The 27,742-nt window shown below is 41.3% G+C and overlaps 2 protein-coding genes across 3 annotated transcripts in view; both read right to left on the bottom strand.

The window, feature by feature from the left end:
• The window catches only part of cacna2d3a (calcium voltage-gated channel auxiliary subunit alpha2delta 3a), a 104,967-nt gene extending 87,549 nt beyond the window's left edge, over positions 1–17,418 (bottom strand). For both annotated transcript variants that reach the window (XM_087265618.2, XM_087265619.2), the window contains exons 1-2: positions 17,076–17,418; positions 15,042–15,123 (exon numbers count right to left, since the gene is read on the bottom strand). In XM_087265618.2, coding sequence (XP_087121744.1) covers positions 15,042–15,123; positions 17,076–17,170 — 177 coding nt within the window. In that variant the 5' untranslated portion in view covers positions 17,171–17,418. The remainder of the gene's footprint in view (positions 1–15,041; positions 15,124–17,075) is intronic.
• mmp23ba (matrix metallopeptidase 23ba) overlaps positions 1–27,742 on the bottom strand; it is a 568,642-nt gene that overhangs the window by 415,254 nt on the left and 125,646 nt on the right. The window lies entirely within an intron of this gene.

Raw genomic sequence — 27,742 nt, 5'->3', positions numbered from 1 at the left:
CTAATAAAACCCAATATAAAGAAAACGGATGAGTTATAAAAATAATTCACCCTCTCACAGTTGTCATGAAGGGTAATTTTAGCTATATAAACCAAAATCGTCTTTTGTACCAGGCTGTAAACACCTTTTTTTCCTGCTATAAAGTTGGCCATTACAACAGTGCGCTCTATAGAAGTCTGCTCTATTTTAGAGCCAGGACTAGTGGAGGTTTAATGAATTGCAGTTTCAGTTACTTCAGTATTATCTTCACGAAGGAGAGCGGGACGCTGCCGCCTGGTATTAACTGATGATATAAAGAGCCACACCCTAAAAACTGATAGCCCTGCCTTAAATGACAGATAGCCCCGCCCTAAATAACTTATAGCCCTGCCCTAAATACCTAATAGCCCTGCCCTAAAAAACTGAGAATATTGTCCTAAATGACTAATAGCTCCACCCAAAAGGACAGATAGCCCCGCCCTAAATAACTGACAGCCCCGCCCTAAAAGTACTGATAGTCTTGCCCTAAATGACAAATAGCTCAACCCTGAAGGACAGATAGTGCCGCCCTAAATAACGTATAGCCCTGCCCTAAATACCTAATAGCATTGCCCTAATTGACTGAGAGCCCTGCTCTAAAGAACTGAGAATATTGCCGTAAATGACTAATAGCTCCACCCTAAAGGTCAGATAGCCCCGCCCTAAATAACGGATAGCCCTGCCCTAAATATCTGAAAGCCCTGCCCTTAATAACTAATAGCCTTGCCCTAAATGACTAATAGCTCCACCCTAAAGGACATATAGCCCCGCCCTAAATAATGGATAGTCCTGCCCTAAATATCTGAAAGCCCCGCCCTTAAATACTGATAGCCCTGCCCTAAATAACTTATAGCCCTGCCCTAATTGACTGATAGCCCTGCTCTAAAGGGCTTAGAGTCTTGCCCTAAATGACTAATAGCTCCACCCTAAAGAACAGATAGCCCCGCCCTAAATAACTGACAGCCCCGCCCTAAAGGACTGCGAGTCTCGCTCTATGACTTATAGCTCCACCCTAAATGACTGATAGCTCCACCTTAAGAGACTGAAAACCATACTCTAAATGACTGATAGTCCTGCCCTAAAGAAATGATAGCTCCGCCCTAAACGAATGACAGTCCAGCCCAAAAGGCTTTCCATGTGACCAGAGGTGAGGAACGTGGTTTCGAGGGGGATGGTTCTGGTATTTGATTAAAGGAATGTTTAAAAAAAGATTAAATGAAGGTAAATCAACTTCTTACAAAATAATGAAGTGCAGATCCACCGTTTATAACAAGCACTGCAATACAAGCAACTCTCCCAATCATTAATGTCATTAGTTTATTTCTTTTCTTTGTTCAAGAAGTGTTTGTATATTTGCATCTTTCACTGAAATATTTGTTTTAAGATTGAATTAAGGAACTTTTTAACCCCAGATGATGGAACTGTTGATGTATTCCTGTAAAGTGTCTATATTCATCTCCGCTTGTGAAATTGATTTTTAATTGGGAAATTAGTTTTAGTGCCTTCAGCTCCTATTTTCTGTGAATTAGCAGGGCTTTAGAACAGTGAGGAGAGCCATAAATAAATCCCATCAGCCACAGTTTAATGTTATCTGAGTTTTCGGCACGTCAATCACCAATTTAAAATTAAACCAAAACTAATGCAGCTGAAGACAAAGTTACTGGTGCTCCTGTGTGCTTCCCTAGAGCTGAATAATGGAGAAAATACAGATTTTATACATAACTCATCTCTAATCACTGATTTATTTTCTCTTCTCCATGATGACAGCACATAATATTAGACTAGATATTCTTCAAGACACTAGTGTTCAGCTTAAAGTGACATGTAAAGGCTTCACTAGGGTAATTAGGGTAAAGTTAGGGTAATTAGACAAGTCTTTGTATAACAGTGATTTGTTCTGGAGACAATCCAACACAAACACAAACATGCAGACACACATATACTGTACACAAGCAACACACACACACACACGCATACAAGCACGAACGCACACACGTATGCACACAAACATGCACACACACATACATATTAAAAAAAATATTTATATAAAACACACACATATAGAAACACGGACAAAAGGGCACACACACACACACAAACACACACACACACACTCTTCTGCTTCTCTGCACGTGTGTTTGCTTGGCACTGAAGATAATAAATGTTGTTGCTCTTTGATGTATGACTGATAGCTTTGCCCTAAACTACAAATAGCCCCGCCCCCAAAATGACTGATAGCCCTGCCCTAAACGACTGATAGCCCCGCCCCCTAAATGACTGAAAGCTTCGGCATAAATAGCTCCGCCCTAATTGACTGATAGCTTCATGACAAATGACTGATAGCCCCATCCTAAATGACTGATAGCCCCGCCCTAAACGACTGATAGCCCCACCCTAAAGTACTGATAGCTCCTTCATAAATGACTGAAAGGCCTGCCCTAAAAAACTGATAAAGCTGCAGTCACACTGGGCTTTTCCTCCCATAGACTTCCATTCATACGCACGCGAATGCGTCAGCCCGGAAACGCAGGGTCATGCGTCAAGTTTCGCAGGTGGCTGCGGTGCAAAGTTCAAGCTTGGGGAACTCTGACCTGCGAAATCGCATCACTTGACTGCGTGAGAACAATGGAGGATCAAAACATGACCTCTCTGGACAGAAATTTAAAACATGGAGCAATCGCTCGCTTTTTATAATAATCTAATAAGCTTATTTAATCCCGCCCCTTTTCACAGTGCCGCACGACAGAATATCGCATGCTCAAACTCTAATGTGACCGCAGCTTAACTCCGCTACAAATAACTGATAGCTCCGCCCTAAAAGACTGATTGCCACACCCTTAAATGTATGATAGCTCCACAAAAAATTACTGATAGCCCCACAATAAATGACTGAGGGCTCCGGCCAAAAATGACTGAGGGCTTCACCCTAAAGTATTGACAGCCCCGCCCTAAATAACTGATAGCCTCGCCCTAAATAACTAATAGCTCCACCCTAAGTAACTGATAACCCTCCCCTAAATAACTGATAGCTCCACCTTAAATAACTGATAGCCCCGCCCAAAATAACTGATAGCCCCGCCCTAAATAACTGATAGCACTGCCCTAAATAACTGATAGCCCCGCCCTAAGTAACTGATAGCCCTCCCCTAAATAACTGATAGCTCCACCCTAAGTAACTGATAGCCCCACCCTAAATAACTGATAGCCCCGTCCTAAATAACTGATAGCCCTGCCCTAAATGACTGATAGCTACACCCTAAAGGACTGATACCCCCGCCCTAAAACGACTAATAGCACCGCCCTAAATGACTAATAAATCCAGCCTAAAGGACATACTGTAAACACGCGCACACACATACATATTCACATTAAAAAAAACACATATACAAACACACACAAGCGCACATGCACACACACAAACACACACACAGTCTTCTGCTTCTCTGCACTTGAGTTTGCTTTGGCACTGAAGATAATGAATGTTGTTGTTCTTTGACTAAATGCTTTCGCTCTTTGTTTGTTAGTTGCTGAGGATAAAAGCATCTGCTAAATGCTTAAATGCAAATTAGTGTGTGTGTGTGTGTGTGTGTGTGTGTGTGTGTGTGTGTGTGTGTGTTCATGCACATGCTTGCATTTTATTCATTCAATTATTTTTCTTCAGCTTAGTCCCTTTGTTCATCAGTGGTCACAACAGCGGAATGAACCACCAACTATTCCAGCATATGATTTACGCAGCAAGTGCCCTTCCAGCTGCAACCCAGTACTGGGAAACACCCATACACACTCATGCACTACTCATTCCCCTATAGCGCATGTGTTTGGACTGGGGAGAAACCGGAACACCCGAAGGAAATCCACGACAACACGGGGAGAACATGCAAACTCCACACTGAAACGCCAACTGACCCAGACGGGACTTGAACCAGAGGCCTTCTTGCATTTTACTTCAGCATGAAGAACTTTTAATGAAACAAACTCTGGGTTACAGAATAAGTTTGGAGTTATTAAACAGAGCCGATCCAGACGGGTTAAAAATGAGTGGTTCTGCGGGAGATTTGGTTCCCCTCTCCACCATTTCCCTTCAAAATGAAAGAGATATTCCAGCAGAGAGGAACAAACGCGAGCGGAGGAAAATGATCATGGAGGAAGGCATGGAGGAGCCCTGGAGAAACACCGCTAATGACCCGTGAACAGGGTGTGAGGGAATCCATTTACCAACAATCTGCTGCTTTCATGATGAGGTTTGGGGAACGGCACACGCTCAAACCCTCCACCAGGACATTATTCTCAGTAGCTGCGCTTCAATGCAAAGATGCAAATTAGATTCATGCACAAAACCTGAATAAAAGATTGCTGAATAAAGCAGCGTTACCATCCAATGAGAAACCAGAGAGAATGAAACCATCCTGATTTCACCAAGTGTGAGTATTCACACCAATCATTCGATTCTAGTTCGATTAAGACAGTACTCTGATTAAGAGTCCACCATGTAAACAGTGATTGTTCATTAATTTGATCAGATTAAGGTCCTAATGAGATGTGTGGAGTACGCCGATTATAGTCGCAATATTGAAGTGCGAACAAACATGTAAACACCTTAATCGAACTATTACCGTCATGTAATACACACACCGATAGCAACACCGCAGGAGAAATGCCAGCACAGGCTTCCAGTATCCGTAGTTTCAGGCGCTGCACATCTTGTATCCTCACACCACAGACAATAAGGATAGCGGGGCCATTCTTCATCAATGGAAACGTCAAGGCCACTGGATATTTGACATTGCTATGATGATGTGTTTCCCTCTGTATGCACTGAAGCGGGCACGTTTCTCCAGCAAGATGGTGCACCATCACATTATGGAAGTCAGGTCAGAGCATTCCTAGATGAACACTTTCCTGAGAAGTGGATTGGTGGTCGTGGGCCAGCTGAATGGTCTCTCGATCTGACCCTCTTAGACTTTTATCTTTGGGGTCATCTGGAGGTAATTGTCTATGGCAGGGATCACCAAACTTGTTCCTGGAGGGCCGGTGTCCTGGAGATTTTAGCTCCAACCCTAATCAAACACACCTGGATAAGCTGATCAAGGTCTTACTTGGTATACTTGAAACATCCAAGCAGGTGTGTTGAGGCAAGTTGGAGCTAAACCCTGCAGGAACACCGGCCCTCCAGGACCGAGATTGGTGACCCCTGGTCTATGGTGTGAAGATACAAGACGTGCAGCACCTGAAACTACGGATACTGGAGTCCTGTGCTGGCATTTCTCCTGCGGTGTTGCTATCAGTGTGTGAAGAGCGGGAGAAGAGGCTTGCATTGACAATCCAACACAATGGCCAGCACATTGAACACAAGTGGTCAGAAACTTGTCAACAACTCATGAAAGAATAAAGTTACGTTTAAACCAAGCACACCGTTGTTTTTCTTGTGAAATTCCCAATAAGTTTGATGTGTCACATGACCTTCCTCCTATGAAAACAAAACAAAAGTTGGATCCAAGATGGCCGACTTTAAAATGGCCACCATGGTCATCACCCATCTTGAAAAGTTTGCCTAACGCTAATATGACCAACCATTCCCATTTTATTAAGGTGTATCCATATAAATGGTCCACCCTAGACAGCACCAACACACACTGCAAACTATTAGAAATGCTCAACAACTCAACTTTAAGTTTAAAAGTAACCAAAAGAAAGATCAAGATCCTATAATGCAACTCAAAAGCAGAAAAGAACAGGGAAAATTAAAAACATCGATCACTAAATATGCAAAACTGCTCATTTACACATGTTTTTCCAGTGTGGTTCCAGCAGTTGTGTTGAAATGCATTAGTAAAGTAATTTAATATTATCCTCCACACACACACACACACACACACACGCACGCACGCACGCACGCACACACGCACACACACACACGCACACACACGCGCACACACACACACGCACACGCACACACGCACGCACGCACGCACGCGCGCACACACACGCACGCGCACACACACACGCACGCACGCACAGACACACGCGCACACACACACGCACACACACACACACACACACACACACGCGCACACACGCACACACACACACAGGCTTGATTCCAGTAGGTGTGTGAACTCTGCAGTGGCTCTAATAGTTGAAGTGCAGGAGTGTTGTGTGGGCAAACGCACCTCCACACTGTAAAAATAGGACTACTACAGCAGGACACCTTTAAAACATTAATTACTCCACACTCTGCGCTTCAGAGTCATTAGGAGCCATTATATAAACACATTTCACACAGGGCGTACGGCCATGCGGACGGTTTAAAGCACACGGTTTGCCTTTGTTCTGTTTGACATACACAGAGGAAAACACTTTATTTAATTGAGCTATACAGTATATGCTTTATATATCAGCACACTGCAGATCATGCTTTCTCTCACTTAGTTTTAGCAAAAACAGACTTCATTATTTCTGAAAACAACACTACAGTCACTGCTTATCTTCTTAATTTAAGAGTTCTGAGATATTTGGAGAAAAAACAAGACTAAAACTCTGAATCTGCATCTGAAAATTAATGTTGGGCAAAGATTAATAACATTAAAAATAAACACTTGTGTTGACGTGTGTTTGTGTGTTATACATATTTACTATGTTTATGTGATGCACAGACATTAGCAGAAACAAAACTATATGTGATAATATATTTTCTTTCCTTTAAGTCTCTGATTTATCAGCGGTTGCCACAGCAGAATGAACCGCCAATTATTCCAGCATATGTTTTATACAGCTGATGCCTTTCAAGCTGCAACCCATTACTGGGAAACACCCATACACACTCATTAACACTCACACTCATACACTCATTTTCCTTCGGCTTAATCCCTTTATTAATCAGGGGTCTCCACAGTGGAATGAACCGCTAACTATTCCAGCATGCATCACACAGCGCATGACCTTCCAGCTGCAACCCAGCAATAGGAAACACACATACACACATTCATATACACACACTCATACACTCATTCTCATATTTCCTTTGGCTTAATCTCTTTATTAATCAGGGGTCTCCACAGTGGAATGAACCGCTAACTATTCCAGCATGTTTCACACAGCGGATGGGCTTCCAGCTGCAACCCAGTACTGGGAAACACCCATACACACTCATTAACACTCACACCCATACACTCATTTTCCTTCGGCTTAGTCCCTTTATTAATCAGGGGTCTCCACAGTGGAATGAACCGCTAACTATTTCAGCATGTTTCACACAGCGGATGGCCTGCCAGCAGCAACCCATTCTTAGGAAACACCCATACACACTCACTCATTCACACACACACACACATACACACACTACAGCCAGTTTAGTTGATCAATTCTCCTATAGCGCATGTGTTTGGACTGTGGAGAAACCAGAGCACCCGGAGGAAACCCACGCTAACACAGGGAGAACATGCAAACTCCACACAGAAACACCAGATTCTTTCAATGTTTATATATATATATATATTTATCAAAAAGGGCAGCGCGATGGCATAGTGGGTAGTGCTCTCGCCTCACAGCAAGAAGGTCTTTGGTTCGAGTCCCAGCTGGGTCAGTTGGTGTTTCTGTGTGGAGTTTGCATGTTCTCCCTGTGTTGGCGTGGGTTTCCCTCCGGGTGCTCCGGTTTCTCCACAGTCCAAACACATGCGCTATAGGGGAATTGATCAACTAAACTGGCTGTAGTGTGTGTGTATGGATGTTTTCCAATGATGGGTTGCAGCTGGAAGGGCTTCCGCTGTGTAAAACATGCTGGATAAGTTGGTGATTCATTCCGCTGTGGCGACCCCAGATTAATAAAGGGACAAAGTTGAAAAGAAAATGAATGAATGAATGAATGAATGAATGAATGAATGAATGAATGAATGATTTTCACATGTCAGAAATGGAAGATGTCTATAAAGAACTGAACATGCGCTCAGCATATAAACACTGAGTTGAATAGGTTTATTGATCTGGAAAGGAGATTGATCACTTCCTGTGAGACACACACACACACACAGTTTCCCTTGATTTAACCTTGAAACATGAGATTTCTCCGATGCAATGATCATATGAGCTGTTTAATGTGTGATGATGATGATGATGATGAAGCAGAATGAAGCAAGCTCAGTTGAAACAAGAATGAGGATGAAGACTGAGGATGATGATGATGAGGATGAAGATGAGTGAAGAAGATTAGGATGAAGATGATGGCAGTGAAGATGAGAATGATGAAGATGAGTGATTAAGATGGCTAGAATGATGAAGATGATAAAGATTATGCTGAGGATGAAGATGTTCAGGATGAAAAACATGTTGAGGAAGAAGATGTTGAGGATGAGGATGAAGATGAGTGATTAAGATGACTAGAATGATTAAGATGTCGAGGATGATGAAGATGTTCAGGATGAAGAACAATGTTGACGATGAAGATGATGAGGATGCGCGATTAAGATAACTAGAATGATGAAGATGTCGAGGATGAAAAAGATGCTCAGGATGAAGAAGATGATGTTGAGGAGGATGAAGATGATGAAGAAGATGATGAGGGTGAGGATGACAAGATTGATGAAGATGAGTGATTAAGATGACTACAATGATGAAGATGGTGAGAATGATGAAGATGTTCAGGATGAAGAACAATGTTGAGGATGATGAAGATGATGAAGATTATGTTGAGGATCAAGATGATTAGATGCGCGATTAAGATAACTAGAATGATGAAGATGTTGAGGATGAAAAAGATGCTCAGGATGAAGATGATGTTGAGGAGGATGAAGATTATGAAGATGACGTTGAGGATGAAGAAGTTGAAGATAAGAAAGATGAATGATGAAGATGTTAAGGGTGAAGAACATGATGTTGAAGATGATGAAGATAATGAAGAAGATGATGAGGGTGAGGATGACAAGAATGATGAAGATGAGTGATTAAGATGACTACAATGATGAAGATGGTGAGGATGATGAAGATGTTCAGGATGAAGATGATGTTGAGGATAATGAGGATGATGATGAAGACGAGTGATTAAGATGACTAGAATGATGAAGATGGTGATGAGACTGATGATGATGCAGATTATTTTGAGGATGATGAAGATGAGGATATAGTGTGAGAGTGAATGGGGATGGGGACTGGAGCACATTTCCGTCCCGCACTGATCAGCCTGAACTCTCTTCTGCAGTGTGCTCCAGTTCTTCAGCCGTTCTTTTGCTCCAGGCCTTAATGTTCCATCACTGCTCAAACCACCTGAGGGTCCGCTATCATCCATGCCCAGACACTGCTGCTCTGATGAGTTCACACACACACACACACACACACACAACAAACTAAATACATGCATATACACAAACATATACATGCACACACACTTAGACACACACACACACACACACACACACAACAAACTAAATACATGCACATACACAAACATATACATGCACACACACTTAGACACACAGAAACACACACACACACACACACAACAAACTAAATACATGCACATACACAAACATATACATGCACACACACTTAGACACACAGACACACACACACACACACACACACAACAAATTAAATACATGCACATACACAAACATATACATGCACACACACTTAGACACACAGACACACACACACACACACACACACACACACACACACACAACAAACTAAATACATGCACATACACAAACATATACATGCACACACACTTAGACACACACACACACTCCCAAATACATGCACACACATACTCAGACACACACACACGCAAAATACATGCGTGCACACACACAGGCTCTCTCCATATCTGTACTAATGTTTCTACTGTACAGACTGTATATGAACTCGACCCTCACTACAAACATTCTGCACTCACAGCACTTCATTCTGTCTGATTTATGAGCCGGTTTCCTCATGGAGACTGAAAAATGTCCCCGTAAGGTCAGAATTTACTGGTATTTCTATACGCAAGACATTTGGTTCCCTCAACATGATGAATACTAGATCCACACACACACACACACACACGGCCTGGGGACACACTTACACCAGTTCATTGACATTACTCCACACTCTGCTCTCCTCTTTCTCGGCACGCATCTCCTCCTCTGGGCTCCTGTCATACGCCTCTTTCCTTTTCTTCTCCTCTGATGCCCTCCGCTCTGTTTTTCTCCTCGCTGCCTTTCTGTCTACTCACCAGGCATGTTCGCTTTCTTCTTTTTAAAGCGTCACACAGATAATCTGCCCCTCGGGCTGCCATCCGCTTTACTTAGCAGCACACACACACACCACCAACTGTCACACTGCCTTTTTGAAGAAAAAGCAATACCAACATACACACACACACACATGCACACACACACGCACGCACACACTAAAGTTTTTGGAGTGACACCATGCATTTAAATACAGCAGTCATTCCTGTAAACTATCCGTCTGTTAGTGTATGGAGCATCATTTATTTCAGCATGCTGATGTGCTTCCAACTGAACCTGGATATTGAGTAGGGGCGGGGTTTATTTCAGTATGCTGATGGACTTCCAATTGAACATGAATATTAATTAGGGGCGGGGCTTTATTTCAGTATGCTGATGTGCTTCCAACTAAACCTGGATATTGAGTAGGGGGTGGGGCTTTATTTCAGTATGTTGATGTACTTGCAACTGAAACTGAATATTAAATAAGGGCGGGGTTTATTTCAGTATGTTGATGTACTTGCAACTGAAACTGAATATTAAATAAGGGCGGGGTTTATTTCAGTATGTTGATGGACTTCCAATTGAACATGAATATTGATTAGGGGCCGGGGCTTTATTTCAGTATGCTGATGTCCTTCCAACTGAACATGAATATTAAGTAGGGGCAAGGTTCATTTCAATATCCTTCCAACTGAACCTGAATATTAAGTAGGGGCGGGGCTTTATTTCAGTATGTTGATGCACTTGCAACTGAAACTGAATATCGAGTAGGAGGCGGACTTTATTTTAGCACGTTGATGTACTTTCAACTGAAACTGAATATTAAGAAGGGGCAGAGCTTATTTGCATGATGTACTTCCAACTGAACCTGAATATTGAGTAGGAGGCAGGGCTTTATTTCAGTATGCTGATGTACTTCCAACTGAACCTGAATATTAAGCAGAGGGCGGGGCTTTATTTCAGTATGCTGATGTACTTCCAACTGAACCTGAATATTGAGTAGGAGGCAGGGCTTTATTTCAGTATGCTGATGTACTTCCAACTGAACCTGAATATTAAGCAGAGGGCGGGGCTTTATTTTAGTATGCTGATGTACTTCCAACTGAACCTGAATATTGAGTAGGAGGCGGGGCTTTATTTTATTATGGTGATGTACTTTCAACTGAACCTGAATATTGAGTAGGAGGCGGGGCTTTATTTTTAGTATGCTGATGTACTTCCAACTGAACCTGAATATTGAGTAGGAGGCGGGGCTTTATTTCAGTATGCTGATGTACTTCCAACTGAACCTGAATATTGAGCAGGGGGCGGGGCTTTATTTCTATATGGTGATGTAATTCCAACTGAAACGGAATATTGAGTGGGGGTGGGGCTTTATTTCTATACGGTGATGTACTTACAACTGTAACTGAATATTAAGTAGGGGGTGGGCCTTTCTTTTTGTCCATCATTCTTTCATAGCAAACTAACAGTAAGAATATTGAATATTAAGAATATTAAGGCTAAGAATATTGTGGATGAATCACCAAACTGACATAATACTGAAGTGTTATTTTAATTAGTAATGTGCATTGCTAAACACTTATTTTGGACAACTTTAAAAAGGTGAGTTTGTCAAAAAATTAACCCTCAGAATGCAGATGTTCTGATAGTCAACCAAACATATTTTCCTATTAAACCATACACTAATAAAAACTTTCAGATTATAAATAAATCCCAACTTTAAATTAACTGACACAAATAAACAGGCGTGGGATGCAATATAAATTTTCAATATAAAGCATTTATTTAGCTTTATCATAAATGCTGTTTTTTCTGCTGAGATCTGGCAACACAAATGACTCAAAACCTGAATGATTTACCCTGCAAGCGTACAGATGAAACACTGATGCACATTTAAATACACCTTTACCAATTAATTGTTCAGTTTGGATCATTAAATTGGTTGCTGACTGCCATAAATCCCTGAACTGTACATACGGCACACAGGATTAAGCAATAAGAGGTGAATTTAAACTAAATATTGCACGCAAAGCACACTGATTGCTCATAAGAGCCCTCTGACCCATTACAGATCCTACTTTTCTCATAATAACACACTGACCTGGATGAGAAGGAAGATCACGAGCACAAACCAACACACCGATGCGGGCTTGAAGCTCGTGGGTGGTTTAATTAGCGTAGATTGTGTGTATGCGTGTGTACAGAACATGTGCTGGTGTGTGTGTGATCACAGGGAACTGCAAAAACACGAGCACACACTCACTTTACTGGTAAAAGACACCACAGGACAAGATAAAAACCTTATACTGATAGAGAGAACGGCTTTAAAAAGAGTATATCTGACAGTGATACATTGATATGCCATTCATGCTATTCAAAGCTTGCAATTACAACCCTCCAATATCAACCCTGATCGCAAAAAAATGAGTATAATCTGTTTATTTGGTCACGTTTAAAACAAAAAAATGTTCTGAATCTACTGTAAATAGCTAGGTTTGCTATTTTTAAGCGCATTTCGGTATATCACATTAGTATGTATGATTTACACCTAGTGGTTGAAGTAGGTATTGCTGTGCAAATTCAAAATACTGAAGGTTTTTGTTACACAAAGGTTGCCAGATTGACGACACAAACCGGAGCGAGTGTGCCTGATGATCGAGCCTTAAACTTTAAACTACTCAGCTAATGTTGACATTTGTAACATTAGCATTATTTGCTAATTAAAAACCACCTCATGTGTATTTTTATAACTGTGAATCCGCATTGCTGCTTCTGCTTCTGTCCACCAGAGGGCACATTTTCAACTCTATCCACATATATTGAGAGCCTTCATGACTGAAATTAAAAACACTGTTTTCCACTATTTGGCAACCCGGTGTGCTGAAAAACACTCAACGTTCATTATATTAGGTACACCTGTCCAACTGCTTGTTAACGCAAATTTCTAACCAGCCAATCACATGGCAGCAGCTCAATGCATTTAGACATGTAGGCATGTAGACATGGTCAGTTCTAAGCGAGCATCAGAATGGGGAAGAAAGAGGATTTAGGCAGACGGGCTGCTCTGAGTATTTCAGAAACTGCTGATCTACTAGAATGTTCACGCACAACCATCTCTAGGGTTTACAGAGAATGCTCCGACAAAGAGGAAATATGCAGTGAGCGGCAGTTCTGTGGGCGCAAATGCCTTGTTGATGAGGCCAGAGGTCAGAGGAGAATGGCCAGACTGGTTCCAGCTGATAGAAAGGCAACAGTAACTCAAATAAGCACTCGCTACAACCGAGCTCTGCAGAAGAGCATCTCTGAACACACAACACGTCCAACCTTGAGGCGGATGGGCTACAGCAGCAGAAGAGCACACCGGGTGCCGCTCCTGTCAGCTAAGAACAGGAAACTGAGGCTACAATTCACACAGACTCACCAAAACTGGACAATAGAAGATTGGAGAAACGTTGCTGCTCTGATGAGTCTCCATTTCTGCTGACACATTCGGATGCTCGGCTCACACTTTGGCCTCAACAACACGAAAGCATGGATCATCCTGCCTTGTATCAGCGGTTCAGGCTGGTGGTGGTGGTGTAATGGTGTGGGGGAGATTTTCTTTGGGTCCATTAGTACCAATTGAGCATCAACGCCACAGCCTACCTGAGTATTGCTGCTGACCATGTCCATCCCTTTATGAGCACAGTGTCTCCATCTTCTGATGGCTACTTCCAGCAGGATAACGCAGCATGTCATAAAGCTCAATCATCTCAGACTGATGAACATGACGATGAGTTCACTGTACTCAAATGGCCTCCACAGTCACCAGAGCTCAATCCAATAGAGCAGCTTTGGGATGTGGTGGAACGGGAGATTGGCATCATGGATGTGCAGCCGACAAATCTGCATCAACTGTGTGATGCTATCATGACAATATGGAGCAAAATCTCTGAGGAATATTTCCAGTAGCTTGCTGAATCTACGCCATGAAGGATTAAAGCAGTTCTGAAGGCAAAAGGGGTCCAACCCGGTACTAGTAAGGTGTACCTAATAAAGTGGCCGGTGAGTGTATAATTGGCTAAAGTGGCAGTGGGCGGAGTCACACAGATCAAAGCAAAGTCAGACATTCCAACATGGAATACACACGTTTGACGCAGAATATCTGACTTCAGCATTGTTTTTCTGATAAACAAGAATGTTCACTGAGCATGTTTCCTCAATGTCTGCAAACATTTTATGGTGTTCTTATAATTAAGAAGAGTCAACAACTGACATACAGCACCTGAAACCTGATTAACTTATTAAAATACGCTAAATCCACATTTAAACATTTGCTGTCGTGAGCTTTTGAGACATAAACTCTGCTGTCTGTTGTTTTATATGCAATAAGACACACCCTAAGGCAGGGGTGTCAAACTCAATTCCTGGAGGGCCGAAGCCCTGCACAGTTTAGTTCCAACCCTGCTCCAACACACTTACCTGTAGGTTTCAAACAAGCCTAAAGGACTCAATTAGTTTGATCAGGTGTGTTTAATTAGGGTTGAAACTAAACTGTGCAGAGCTGCGGCCCTTTTGGAACGGAGTTTGACACCTGTGCTCTAAGGTATATAGATAATAAGAGAAATTAATGTATACAATAAAAAAAACTGCTTGCGAAAAAGCTGATTTGAAAATGCATATATAATGTAAAAAGGACGACGGAAGCACACACACACACACACAAACACACACACTCAATATTCAACCCAAGTGTACTGTCCGCCCTTGCTCTGCACAGTTTGGTTGTGGCGGTGTTGCTGTAAATGCACAGCTCAGCACAGCTCAGTTTACCTTTTGCAGCAGCTGAGAGCCTGAATATTTAGCTGCGATGGATTTTATCTCTCCGCCAAACGCCGAAGCCCAAAGTTTCACACTGGAATGAAGAAAGAAATAGTTATGAGAAACATAAAATGAACAGAACTGCAATCAACGGGAATGAAAGCAGTGCAACTTGACTAAGTATCACGCATGAAGAAAAATGTGCACAACATTGAATGGTTAGACAGTTCAACAAATGCCGACAAATGTTTTACGCAGCAGATGCCCTTCCAGTAGAACTGGGAAACACCCATACACACTTATTCACACACACATTCATTCACTACAGCCAATTTAGTTCATTCATTCATTTCCATTTATTAATCTGGGGTCACCACAGCGGAATGAACCGCCAACTTATCCAGCAAGTTTTTACGCAGCAGATGCCCTTCCAGCCGCAACCCATCTCTGGGAAACATCCACACACACTCATACACTATGGACAATTTAGCCTACCCAATTCATCTGTACCGCATGCCTTTGGACTGTGGGGGAAACCGGAGCACCCGGAGGAAACCTACGCAAATGCAGGGAGAACATGCAAACTCCACACAGAAACGCCAACTGAGCCGAGGCTCGAACCAGCGACCTTCTTGCTGTGAGGCGACAGCACTACCTACTGCGCCACTGCCTCGCCGCCAATTTAGTTCATCAACTAAATTGAAGCCGGAGCACCCAGAGGAAACCCACGCCAACACGGGGAGAACATGCAAACTCCACACAGAAGCACCAACTGGCCCAGCCGGGACTCAAAGCAGCGACCTTCCTGCTGTAGGACGACAGTGCTAACCACTGAGCCACCGTGCCGCCTTATATAGTTTGTTCATCAAATTTAAAACATATCAAAACTTTAAAATCAAAAGAAAAAAAGTTTAAAAATTTTGGTGTAAAAATTTATTAAGCCAAATTTTATATATATATATATATATATATATATATATATATATATATATATATATATATATATATGTATGTATGTATGTATGTGTGTGTGTGTGTGTGTGTGTGTGTGTGTGTGTGTGTGTGTGTGTGTGTGTATATATATATATATATATATATATATATAATGAGTGTATGTTGTAATATGAAATCCATATATGAAGTTGTCATGCATTCAAATGATACAGACTGAGGCAAAACAGACATGATATGGATGATATGGTCAGTCAGACGTCTAGTGGGATTGTTTATATTTTCATATATCAAATTTCTATATACGCATAATAGTCTAATAATAATAATAATAATAATAATAATAATAAATCACTGTTTTCACATTAGAGTAAAGCCAGTTTACCTTAATGTGAACTTGCAGGGTGAAATGCTGCAATATTGTTTTAAATCTATATGGTAAACTATTATACAATTTAAAATATATAACAAATTTCTAAATCAAAAGTAAAAGTAAAAATAAAATAATAATAATTTTTTAAAAAATAAAATACTAATAATTATTATTATTGTTGTTATAATTATTATTATTATTATTATTATTATTATTATTATTATTAAAAAATAATTACAAAAAAACACTAAATTCATAAACATTTCTTGTGATAGCAACATTTGATATGTCCTTCATTGTCAGCATTATTGAATATAGCCTAATATCAATAGGCTATAATTTCAGCACTATAATAAAGGCGAAAAGATGAAGTGAAATGTACTCACAGATGTACAAAATCAGTATAGCAGCGCTATAATAAGTTATAAATGTATATGGTAAGCTATTTGTCAGATTTAAAATGTATTAAAACTTTAAAATCAAAAGAAAAGTTAAGAAATGTTGGTGGAAAATGACTAAAATCATGAACATTTATTGTTATTGTTAACATGAATTAATACAGGCGAAAAAATAAAGTTGAATGCACTCACAGATGGACGAAATCAGAATATCAGCGCTATAATAAATGAGAATGAAATCTGAGGTGCAGATGTAGAACACCGGTATATCATCATCATCATCACTACTGTAACCGCGAAATGATCTAAATAAAGTGTACTCACACTGACAGGGGGATCCCTTGATGAGACGCACATATTCCTGAATCATTAATAATCCACAGGAGGAGGACAAACAGCCGACAGAAAACACACTTCATGCTTGTACTGCCGTGCGGAGCGAGCAGCGGATGAACAACAGATGTGTGTGTGTGCGCGCGCGTGCATGTGTGTGCGCGTGCGTGTGTTTCCTCGGATGAAGTGCGCTGAAAGAAGAGTGTCGTGTCTTCTCTTTCATCCTCTTTCTCTTTCTCCTCTGCTCTGTTTCTGTCCTCAGGAGGATCCGCTACCAAATGATGCCACGCGATGACGAAATGCTGAACAAAACCGCGGGAAAAATGGATGAGACGCGCCAAACTGAGCGGAAGCACATTTACACACCTGTAAACTCAGCAGCAGCTGTTGGTTATTAGTGTTTAGGGAGCTAATGATGCACTTCACCGAACTTTACACGTTTACTGCATAAAGGAGTCAAAGGAGACATTTTAGGCCTACTTTTAAAACAATAATGCAGCATTTCAAACTGCAAGTTCACATTGGCTTTACTCTAATGTATAAAACGGTGATTTATTATTATTATTATTATTAGACTATTATCCGTATATAGAAATTTGATATATAAAAATATAAACAATCCCACTAGACGTCTGACTGACCATATCATCCATATGTCATCAGTCTGTATCGTTTGAGCGTCCATCAGACTTATATATATATATATATATATATATATATATATATATATATATATATATATATATATATATATGTAACCGGTTCTGCGTTGTGTTTTCTTTGTTTTATTATGGAATAACCAGTCGGAGATCTGCAGTTGTGACGGCTCTTTACTCACTGAGAATTAATCAAAAAGCACAGCTTTTACAGTGTGTCTTCGCCCTTTACAGCTTTTCTCTCCCATGCATAATCAGTCCAGAAAGGGAAGAGATGAAGAGAAAGATAGAACAAAGCTCCAAACAATATTAACAAAGTGACAAAACATACCTGAGAATTAATCAAAAAGCACAGCTTTTACAGTGTGTCTTCGCCCTTTACAGCTTTTCTGTTAAAAGTAAAGTGCAATGCATTTAGCATTCACATGCTTCAGTTAGGCTAAAGTTAATCAAAACCTCAATTTAAGTGATAACACAAAAATAATGAAATATATGTGAAAATAAAGGTATAAATATTATTTAAACATGAAAACTAGCTATAAAAGTTATTTATAAAGTAAAGATGATTAAAGATTAATTGGAGCTTAGCAGACACCCACCTCTCCTATGCATAATCAGTCCAGAAAGGGAAGAGGCGGGGCGCAAAACAGGAAATTAAACAGCGTGAGCTCCCTTAGAAATTTAAAGGAGAAGACACACACTAACAAACTCCTCAGGTATACTTACTAACACATTAGATAAAACACATATTTTGTGTAATTCTATACTTAAAGCGAATTATAATTTTCATACCTGTTACACTCACCCCCCTAGAATTACACAAAATTCTGAGAAAACGTGAAAAACTCTGTACACTGGTCATAAGAATTACTTGGTCCACACACCAAAAATATGTGAAGACAGACAGCATTAAAAGCTACCCTATAAAAGGATAAAAATGTTTAGAAATTGGCCAAATTTCAGCACATTTTATAGACATTATCAAGGTGCCCATTACACCTTGTAAACTTATACCACAGTGCGTTAAAGAAAGATATCAGAAAGATAGGAGAAAAACACTCAATTCCAAAACCTTCAGGAATTTGGGGCTGAAATTTAAATTCAGACATGAATAACTGCAGACCCAGAATCTGAACTCAACAGGGTTTCAATTTGAACCATTGATTCAATAAGTCTACACACTGGTTTAATAATCCTCCCAAACCTGGTAGAGTAATGATCAGCTGCATTTGGATCTACTACAGGATTCTGTACAACAGGTAAGACACAATCAGGGAGAGACTGTGGGGGAGACAGGGTTGCACCAGCACCAGCCACAGTGCAGTCATCGGCCACAGGCACTGGAAGAGGTGAATTTGGCACCTGTTGGCTAGGCAACTGAGAATGCACCCATGAACTAGTGCGGTCATCATTGCATGTAGCAGCATTGGAGACATTGGACATGCAGTCAACTTGTGAGAGGCCCTCAGCCTCATTCAGTCCCTCATCTGTGTCCTCAGCAGGCTCAATCTCTTCAACATCAGAGCAAATATCACTGTTTGTTCGGGCAGTTAGACCATCAGAGCCTGTTAAGTCTGACTGTGGAGCGACACTGCAGGTAAGTGATCCAGCAACCTCCAGACCAGGACCATCAGAGTCTGTATTAGGCAAGGGGAGAAAGTTCACTTGCAAAAGTAGATTGCGATGCACTGTACGCTCAATACCAGCTCTGTCACTGATCTTATAGACATGTATGGATGGTTTTGCAGCAACAACAGTGTATACAACAGGTTCCCATTTGTCAGCAAGTTTCCGTTTCCCCCTACATCCCTTGTTGGCTACAAGCACTTGGTCACCAATGGCAAGAGGTAGGCCTTTTGCTCTTTTGTTGTATTGACTGGACTGGTGTCTTTGTTTGTGAGCTGAATTTGTCTGTGCTACCAACATAGCAGCCTGAAGGTCAACGATGAGCGACTGAACGTACTGGTCGTAATCACAGATGGAGTTATCTCGCAGAACACTCTGAAATATTAGGTCCACTGGCAGCTGTGGCACTCTGCCAAACATCAAATAAAAAGGGGCAAACCCCGTTGTTTCGTGCACTGTGCAATTGTACACAAATGTCATGGTCTGTACCATCTGCGGCCATTTCTGCTTAGGTCTAGGTGGAAGAGACCTCAGCATGTTACCTAATGTTCTGTTAAATCGCTCAGTACCACCATTCCCCATTGGGTGGTAAGGAGTGGTTCTAGACTTGTCAATACCTGCCAGCGCAAGAAGCTCAGCCATCAATTCACTCTCAAATGAAGCACCTTGATCAGAATGGATGCGTTGGGGAAATCCATAAACACAGAAGAAGCTATCCCACAGTTTCTTGGCTACTGTTTTTGCTGTCTGGTCCTGACATGGAAAAGCATGTGCTAGTTTCGTGAAGTGATCTGTGATCACCAAAACATCCACAGATTTATTGTGTCGGTCCTCAGCAGACCAGAAGTCAATGCAAACGAGCTCCAATGGGGCTGTGGTTTTAATACTCTCCAAAGTGGCTCTCGCAGCAGGCTCAGGAGTTTTGCTGAAGACGCACCTGGGACACTTCTTCACATAATTCCGCACATCACGCTCCATATCAAGCCAGAAAAACCTCTGACGTGCCAAGGCTAAAGTGCGTGGTTGCCCTTGATGACCAGCCAGGTCGTGAAGGCCGGAAAGAGCTTGACGTTTCAAAGATTCAGGTAAGATGAACTGAAACCTCTTATGTTTCGTGAGCGGGTCTTTAATTGCTCTGTACAAGATTCCATTAAGCACTGAAAGTTTGTCCCACTGCCTAAGGATCCGTAACACATACAGGTGTTCATTAGCCCGTTCACGTCTTGATGGTCTGCGCTTTCTGTCGATGTAATAACACGCTCTAGCAATGACAGGGTCTTTGTGCTGATGGTCTTGCAAGTCGGCAAGAGAAAGGGAATGAAACACTTCATCACTGTTGATTAAAGAGTCAAGATGTTCTGCAATTGATGCTGCTCTACATTCAGTAACTGTTTCCCATTCATCGCAGGAGGACAGAATGGAAGACACGTCATCAGTGGACATTGATGTATCCAGCCCAACTTCAACAGGACCTGATTCCACTGATTGCGGTTGACAGGTAAGTCTGAACACTTCTTGAACATTTCCATCGTCAACACTGTGCACATGTCTCAAAAGATCTGAATAGGGCTCTGACAAAAGCCGCTGACTCACTGGCCTGGTGAACGGATCCCTACTGAGTGCATCTGCCACAACGTTAAGCTTCCCAGGAACATACTTGATCTCAAATGAATATGGAGCGAGTTTCGAGACCCAGCGCTGCTCACATGCATCCAGTTTTGGCTTGGTCATGATGTATGTCAGTGGATTGTTATCCGTCCACACTGTAAACTCATGGCCTTTAAGCCAGTGACTGAACTTGTCACACACCGCCCACTTCAGAGCCAAGAATTCCAATCTGTGTGCAGGATATTTTGTCTGGCTGCGACTCAGAGCTTTGCTAGCGAACGCTATCGGTCTCGCCTAGTCCTCACCAACAGGAACTTGAGAGAGCACAGCTCCTAAGCCTTCCAACGAAGCGTCAGTACAGAGTAAGAAGGGACGTTCGAAATCTGGATGAGCCAGCACCACACTGTCAACAAGGGCCGTCTTTAATTCACTAAAGGCCGAATCACAGTCTGGGGTCCAGTCCTGAGGTGTCAACTCCCGAAAAGTGCCTGCTCTCCTACCGCCACCTGCATTTTTCGCAGAACGTTTTTGGCCTGTGGTCAAATTGAATAAGGGCCTGGCGATCCGTGAACAATTTGGGATGAAGGCTTGATAATACAGGACCATACCAAGAAATGATCTGATTTTCTTTTGTAATGGTGTGACTCTGTCATCCTTCATTAAATCCTCTTTTTGAAAAGCAGAGATTACTTTCACTTTCTCTTCATCAACAGAAACACCAGTACTATCAATCACATGTCCCAGAAACTTTACAGACTTTCTCAGAAAGTGACACTTTTTAGGAGCTAGCTTCAGGTTGCTGGATCTCAATCGAGAAAACACGATCTCCAGGCGATTTAGTGCCTCTGATTCAGATGGAGCAAAGACTAACAAATCGTCCAGGTAACAGAGCAGACTGGTAAAGTTGAGGTCACCAAAAACACTGAGCATCATGCGCATAAAAGACGCAGGGCTATTGCAAAGGCCCTGTGGGAGACGATTATACTCGTACAGCCCCATGGGAGTAGTGAAGGCAGTGTATCGCCGGTCAGAGTCATGGAGTGGGATGTTGTAAAACCCTGAAGTCAAATCCATGGTGCTGAAGAAGGCATTACCCCCTAGGGCAGCGAGACAATCTGATTGATGTGGTAAAGGGTGGGCATCTTTGACAGTTTTAGCATTGAGCCAGCGAAAATCCGTGCAAACCCTCAGATTACCGTCTTTTTTCCAGACCATGACTAAAGGTGACGCATAATCACTGACAGACTTGCTGATTATCCCTTTTTCCTCCATCTCCGACAACACTTCTCTCAGTTTTTGATAGTGCGCAGGAGGGACGCGGCGATAGGGGAGACGGAATGGGCGCTCATCAAAGAGATGAATCCTGTGCACAAAATCCTTTGCTTCTCCACAATCCAACTTATCTTTGGAGAAAACATCATGATATGACACCAGGAGAGCTGCGAGTTTTCTCTTCCATGACATAGAAACATCACATGCATCAATGTTAATGTCCCCCAGACCATAATCTTTCAACATCTGCACCACATCAGGGGATGGGACATTTTCAGCGGGAAATGAATTGGGAACGTTACAAGAAGTTTTACTCAATCCCTGTGTGACAGTGAGATCTTCTACCGCCAGACAGGAGGAAACGTCGGCAAGTTTAGAGTTGCGACGAAGTGTCACTGGTGTTGGATTAGGGTTAAGTATTTTCATTGGCACCCATCGATCACCCCACATGGGTGTTATTACTCGCCCAACCAGAATGTTCTTAGGGGCTGAGCGTGCAGTGGTTGGCTCAACAATTACAGTGCTTCCTGGAGAAACAGGGACATTAGCTGGCATTTTACCCCAGACCAGATACTCGCGTTTGGGAAGAAGAGTAACTGCTTGACAGAGCTTCACAGTTCCCAGCTTGTCAGGCTGTTTGGGGCCAGACCAGCGGGAGATACAGGTAAGAAGTTCAAGGAATTGCTCACATTCAGGATCTCTATTATCACAGGAGGCAAGTTTCCAGTAGTCTTCACTCGATTTCATCTTCTGCAGTATACATTTAATAACATTGCTTCCAATTATGAACTCGTCTTTTTGTCCAGGCACCACAAGAGTTGGGACGACAAACTTAAATCCATAGATGACAACTTCCAAATCATACATGCACTTTGGCTGCGTTGTTAGTCCACCACATCCAACCAGAACAACATTCTTGGGAATCTCTTGATGTGGAAGGAGACCACTAGCTTGCAGCTTGGCCTCACCCTCTTCACTGAGCGTGCAAGACATACTACCAGAGTCCAATAACCCCTTCAATATGTGCTGGCCACCAACTGTAACAGGAGCATAAAACAACTCACTCGCTCCATTCACTCTCTGCGACCCCACATATAAAACAGTTTTGTCTTCTGGCAATAACTTGCAGCAATTCATGAAAACATTTTGCGCATCTGCTGGATCTGTGAGGGAGTTTACATTAAATTTGCCCATGTTGCCCCTCTCGTCACATGGGCTGGTTAGTTTAACTGGGCAGTATCTGAGGGAGTCACAGGGTAGGCAGATTTAGGGCAGTCACTTTTAAAATGGCCAGGGCTGAAACAGAGACGACACAGTCTGTGACGTCTACAATGCAAGTATGTGGTGTGTTCCTTTGACTTACAGACTCTACATGGGGGATTTAAGTCGTTCTTGAAGTCTGCAGCTTTGCCTGCGTGAACCTGACTGGGTGACGTTAAAGAGGCAGTACACAGTGATAGGACTCTATCCATCATGCCAACCATGTGCTGAAAGCTGGTGTCGGGAGCGAATGGAACAGCATTGGGATTAAGAGAGACAGGGGGAAGAGACTGAGCAGGTGTGGGTGCAGGCTGGCGAGGTGGACTGGACACACAATCATAGCTAGTTGAAACAGTGCACTGGCTACAAGCAGACAGAGACAATTTGTGATTCGCTCTGGATGAAACTCGTTTCAAATCTCTCTGATGATTATCCAGACGCTCCTGAACTTCAGCGGCAGTCCATTTCTCAGCCGGTTTGAACTGAAAAGACAGAGCAAGAGTTGGGTCTGGACAATGTGAAATGAACATCATGACAGCTTCAGCAGCAGGATCCTCAATGCTCTTATTACGTCTATGCAAGCACTCATCAGCAACATCTATGGCCTTGTTAAGGCGTATCCAGTAATCCATGGGACTTTCGTTCGCTCTTGGGACAGTATTATAAAAGTCAGCCATGGGCATATTTGAGTAAGCCAATTCACTAAAGTTGTGTTTTAATATGTCAAACACTGCACTTTGAAGTTTACTGGCACTCAGATCAGGGCGGCTTCGCAGGGACACCTTAACAACGTCTCTCGCTCTGCCAGCTAATCTGCTCATAATGAGATCACGAACTTCTGACTGTGTTTTGCACTCCATTCTGTTTAAATAGCTGCTCATCATATCTTCCCACTCATGGATGGTAAACGAATCACTTTTATCGCCCCTGAAGAATGGTGGAGGTGCAGTGTCTTTCTGAACTATAACTTTTAGGGTGGAAGCATCAATGCTCTGACTGGGTTGTTCTGACAGAAGACGATTAGGCTGCACTGGGCTGGGCTGGTGCACAAGATTAAGGCTAGCTGAAATACTTTCACCTATTTTCTGAGCCAGATCTGAAATTATACTACCTAAAGACTCAGGGGAAATAGCACGTTCAGCATCTAGGTGTGTGATAGGGGTGGAGCTAGCTGTTGGGCCTGCTGAAGCACCAATTGCTGAATCAATAGTATGCATACCGCCCAAACTCATATTAGCTAACCCCCTCCCTCTCCCATAACAACGAGGGTTTATTTCAGATACCTTCTCATCATGAAAATTGACAAGCCCACCACCCCTGCCCATTGGAAAGGTCACATTTGATGGCTTCACTGGACTAAAATCATCTTTGTCAATATCCCCAAACATGTTTCAATTGTAAAATGCAAACACATAAAACATCAAGAATTATCACAAATTGAAACGCTACAAAATAGATTTACCGCAAAATTTACCATAAAAGATTGTCAAATTTGATATCAAACTCACTCAATCAAACGTTAAGATGGAAAAAGAGTGTTCAAAGGGAAAAAAGCTCTGTCACAAGAGTATAATATTTCCTCATTCAAAGTCAGTCAGACACATTGCTGATTTAAAACAGTAACATTCAATAATTTGTTTCTGCAAAGATAAAGGATATGATGCACTGAGGTCACTCAAGCGTCCCACGCAGTCCTCACACAGTCAATCGCGATTAAAAGGCAACGATGAACGACGATCAGCCCACAGTTTAGCGTGTCTCTGACGAACCAGTCTGCCCCGCGATGTCAGACGCTGTTCCACACACACACATATACGCGCGCGTGCGCGCGATCTCCTTATCGCGAGCGCGGAGCTTCTGCGAGCAATGGCGGTGAAGGAAAAACCCGGAGTGGATCGGCGATGCGGAGTCGTCACTCAACCACGGCGATCTGCGAAGAGCTGATCAGATGATCCGGAATGGTCACGGCACCACGTGTAACCGGTTCTGCGTTGTGTTTTCTTTGTTTTATTATGGAATAACCAGTCGGAGATCTGCAGTTGTGACGGCTCTTTACTCACTGAGAATTAATCAAAAAGCACAGCTTTTACAGTGTGTCTTCGCCCTTTACAGCTTTTCTCTCCCATGCATAATCAGTCCAGAAAGGGAAGAGATGAAGAGAAAGATAGAACAAAGCTCCAAACAATATTAACAAAGTGACAAAACATACCTGAGAATTAATCAAAAAGCACAGCTTTTACAGTGTGTCTTCGCCCTTTACAGCTTTTCTGTTAAAAGTAAAGTGCAATGCATTTAGCATTCACATGCTTCAGTTAGGCTAAAGTTAATCAAAACCTCAATTTAAGTGATAACACAAAAATAATGAAATATATGTGAAAATAAAGGTATAAATATTATTTAAACATGAAAACTAGCTATAAAAGTTATTTATAAAGTAAAGATGATTAAAGATTAATTGGAGCTTAGCAGACACCCACCTCTCCTATGCATAATCAGTCCAGAAAGGGAAGAGGCGGGGCGCAAAACAGGAAATTAAACAGCGTGAGCTCCCTTAGAAATTTAAAGGAGAAGACACACACTAACAAACTCCTCAGGTATACTTACTAACACATTAGATAAAACACATATTTTGTGTAATTCTATACTTAAAGCGAATTATAATTTTCATACCTGTTACATATATATATATATATATATATATGACAAACAACTTCATATTTGGATTTCATAATACAACATACGCTCAAAAAAAGAGATTTCATTGGGACAGCTTAATTATTTTATGTTCAATCCACATAAATGTGTTAAAAGTGTTAGGTTAGCTTAATTGATTTGTGTTGGGACAACGTGAATGAATTGTGGGGAACCCTGCATTTTTTACAGTGTATTTATATGTAAACATGTTGGTTCCTGCACAATGTATTTGTGTTGGGACAAAATGAAGGAATTAAGTTGAATTATTAATGTTTACAAATTTAAGTTGATTGAACATAAAACAATACAGTTGGCACAAAAAAACTGATTAACTGAGTTGTTTCAGCTAATTTTAAATAGTTTGAACTAACAGCAAATGTAATTTTTTGAGTGTTTATTGCAATATATTGCAAACATTGAAATTTTTTTAACTAATATATATATTCATTCATTCATTTTCTTGTCGGATTAGTCCCTTTATTAATCTGGGGTCGCCACAGCGAAATGAACCGCCAACTTATCCAGCAAGTTTTTACGCAGCGGATGCCCTTCCAGCCGTAACCCATCTCTGGGAAACATCCACACACATTCATACACTATGGACAATTTAGCCAACCCAATTCACCTGTACCTCATGCCTTTGGACTGTGGGGGAAACCGGAGTACTCGGAGGAAACCTACGCAAATGCAGGGAGAACATGCAAACTCCACACAGAAACACCAACTGAGCCGAGGCTCGAACCAGCGACCTTCTTGCTGTGAGGCGACAGCATTACCTACTGCGCCACTGCGCCGCCCTAATATATATATATATATATATATATATATATATTTTTTTTTTTTTTTTTTACAACTAAAATATATATTAAACAAGTATATTTTAGTTGAAAAAAGTCAATTTTGCTATATTTTTAAATAAACACTCAAAAATTATGTTTGCTGTTTTTTCAAACAATTTGAAATGAGCTTAAACAACACAATTATTCAGTTTTTTGTGTCAACTCAAATATTTTATGTTTAATCCACTTAAATTTGTAAAAATGAATAAGTTAACTTAATTCCTTCATGTTGTGCCAACACAAATCAATTGTGTGGAACCCAGCATATGAATACACTGTAAAACACACACACACACACACACATATATATATATATTAGTTGAAAATATATATTTATAAATTTATCTGTATCTATAATAAAATTATTATAAGCTCTGAAGGGATGTTAAAGACTATAAAAACTAAAAACACCGGCTTGTCACATCGCAAATATGGAAAATAATGATTTATTTCTTTCAATTGAATTTTCAATCATGCATTTATCTCAAAATGTGAAAAAAAATATTTCTAATAAACAATTTATTTTGTCTTATTTTATATTGCAAGATACTAATGTTCAGCTTAAAGTGCAAGTGCTTATTAAGACAAGTTATTAGAGAACAGTGGTTTGTTCTGTTTCAATCAAATCAACAACAACAATAAATATAATATTACCATTTAAAAATATTTCTGAAAGGAGCTAATAATACTGACTTTAAAAATG

Source organism: Danio rerio, chromosome 8 (assembly GCF_052040795.2).
Source record: "Danio rerio strain M-AB ecotype USA chromosome 8, GRCz13ab, whole genome shotgun sequence".
Classification (NCBI taxonomy): domain Eukaryota; kingdom Metazoa; phylum Chordata; class Actinopteri; order Cypriniformes; family Danionidae; genus Danio; species Danio rerio.
The sequence above is the reverse complement of the archived record's forward strand: the minus strand, read 5'-3'. Positions and strand labels throughout refer to the sequence as shown.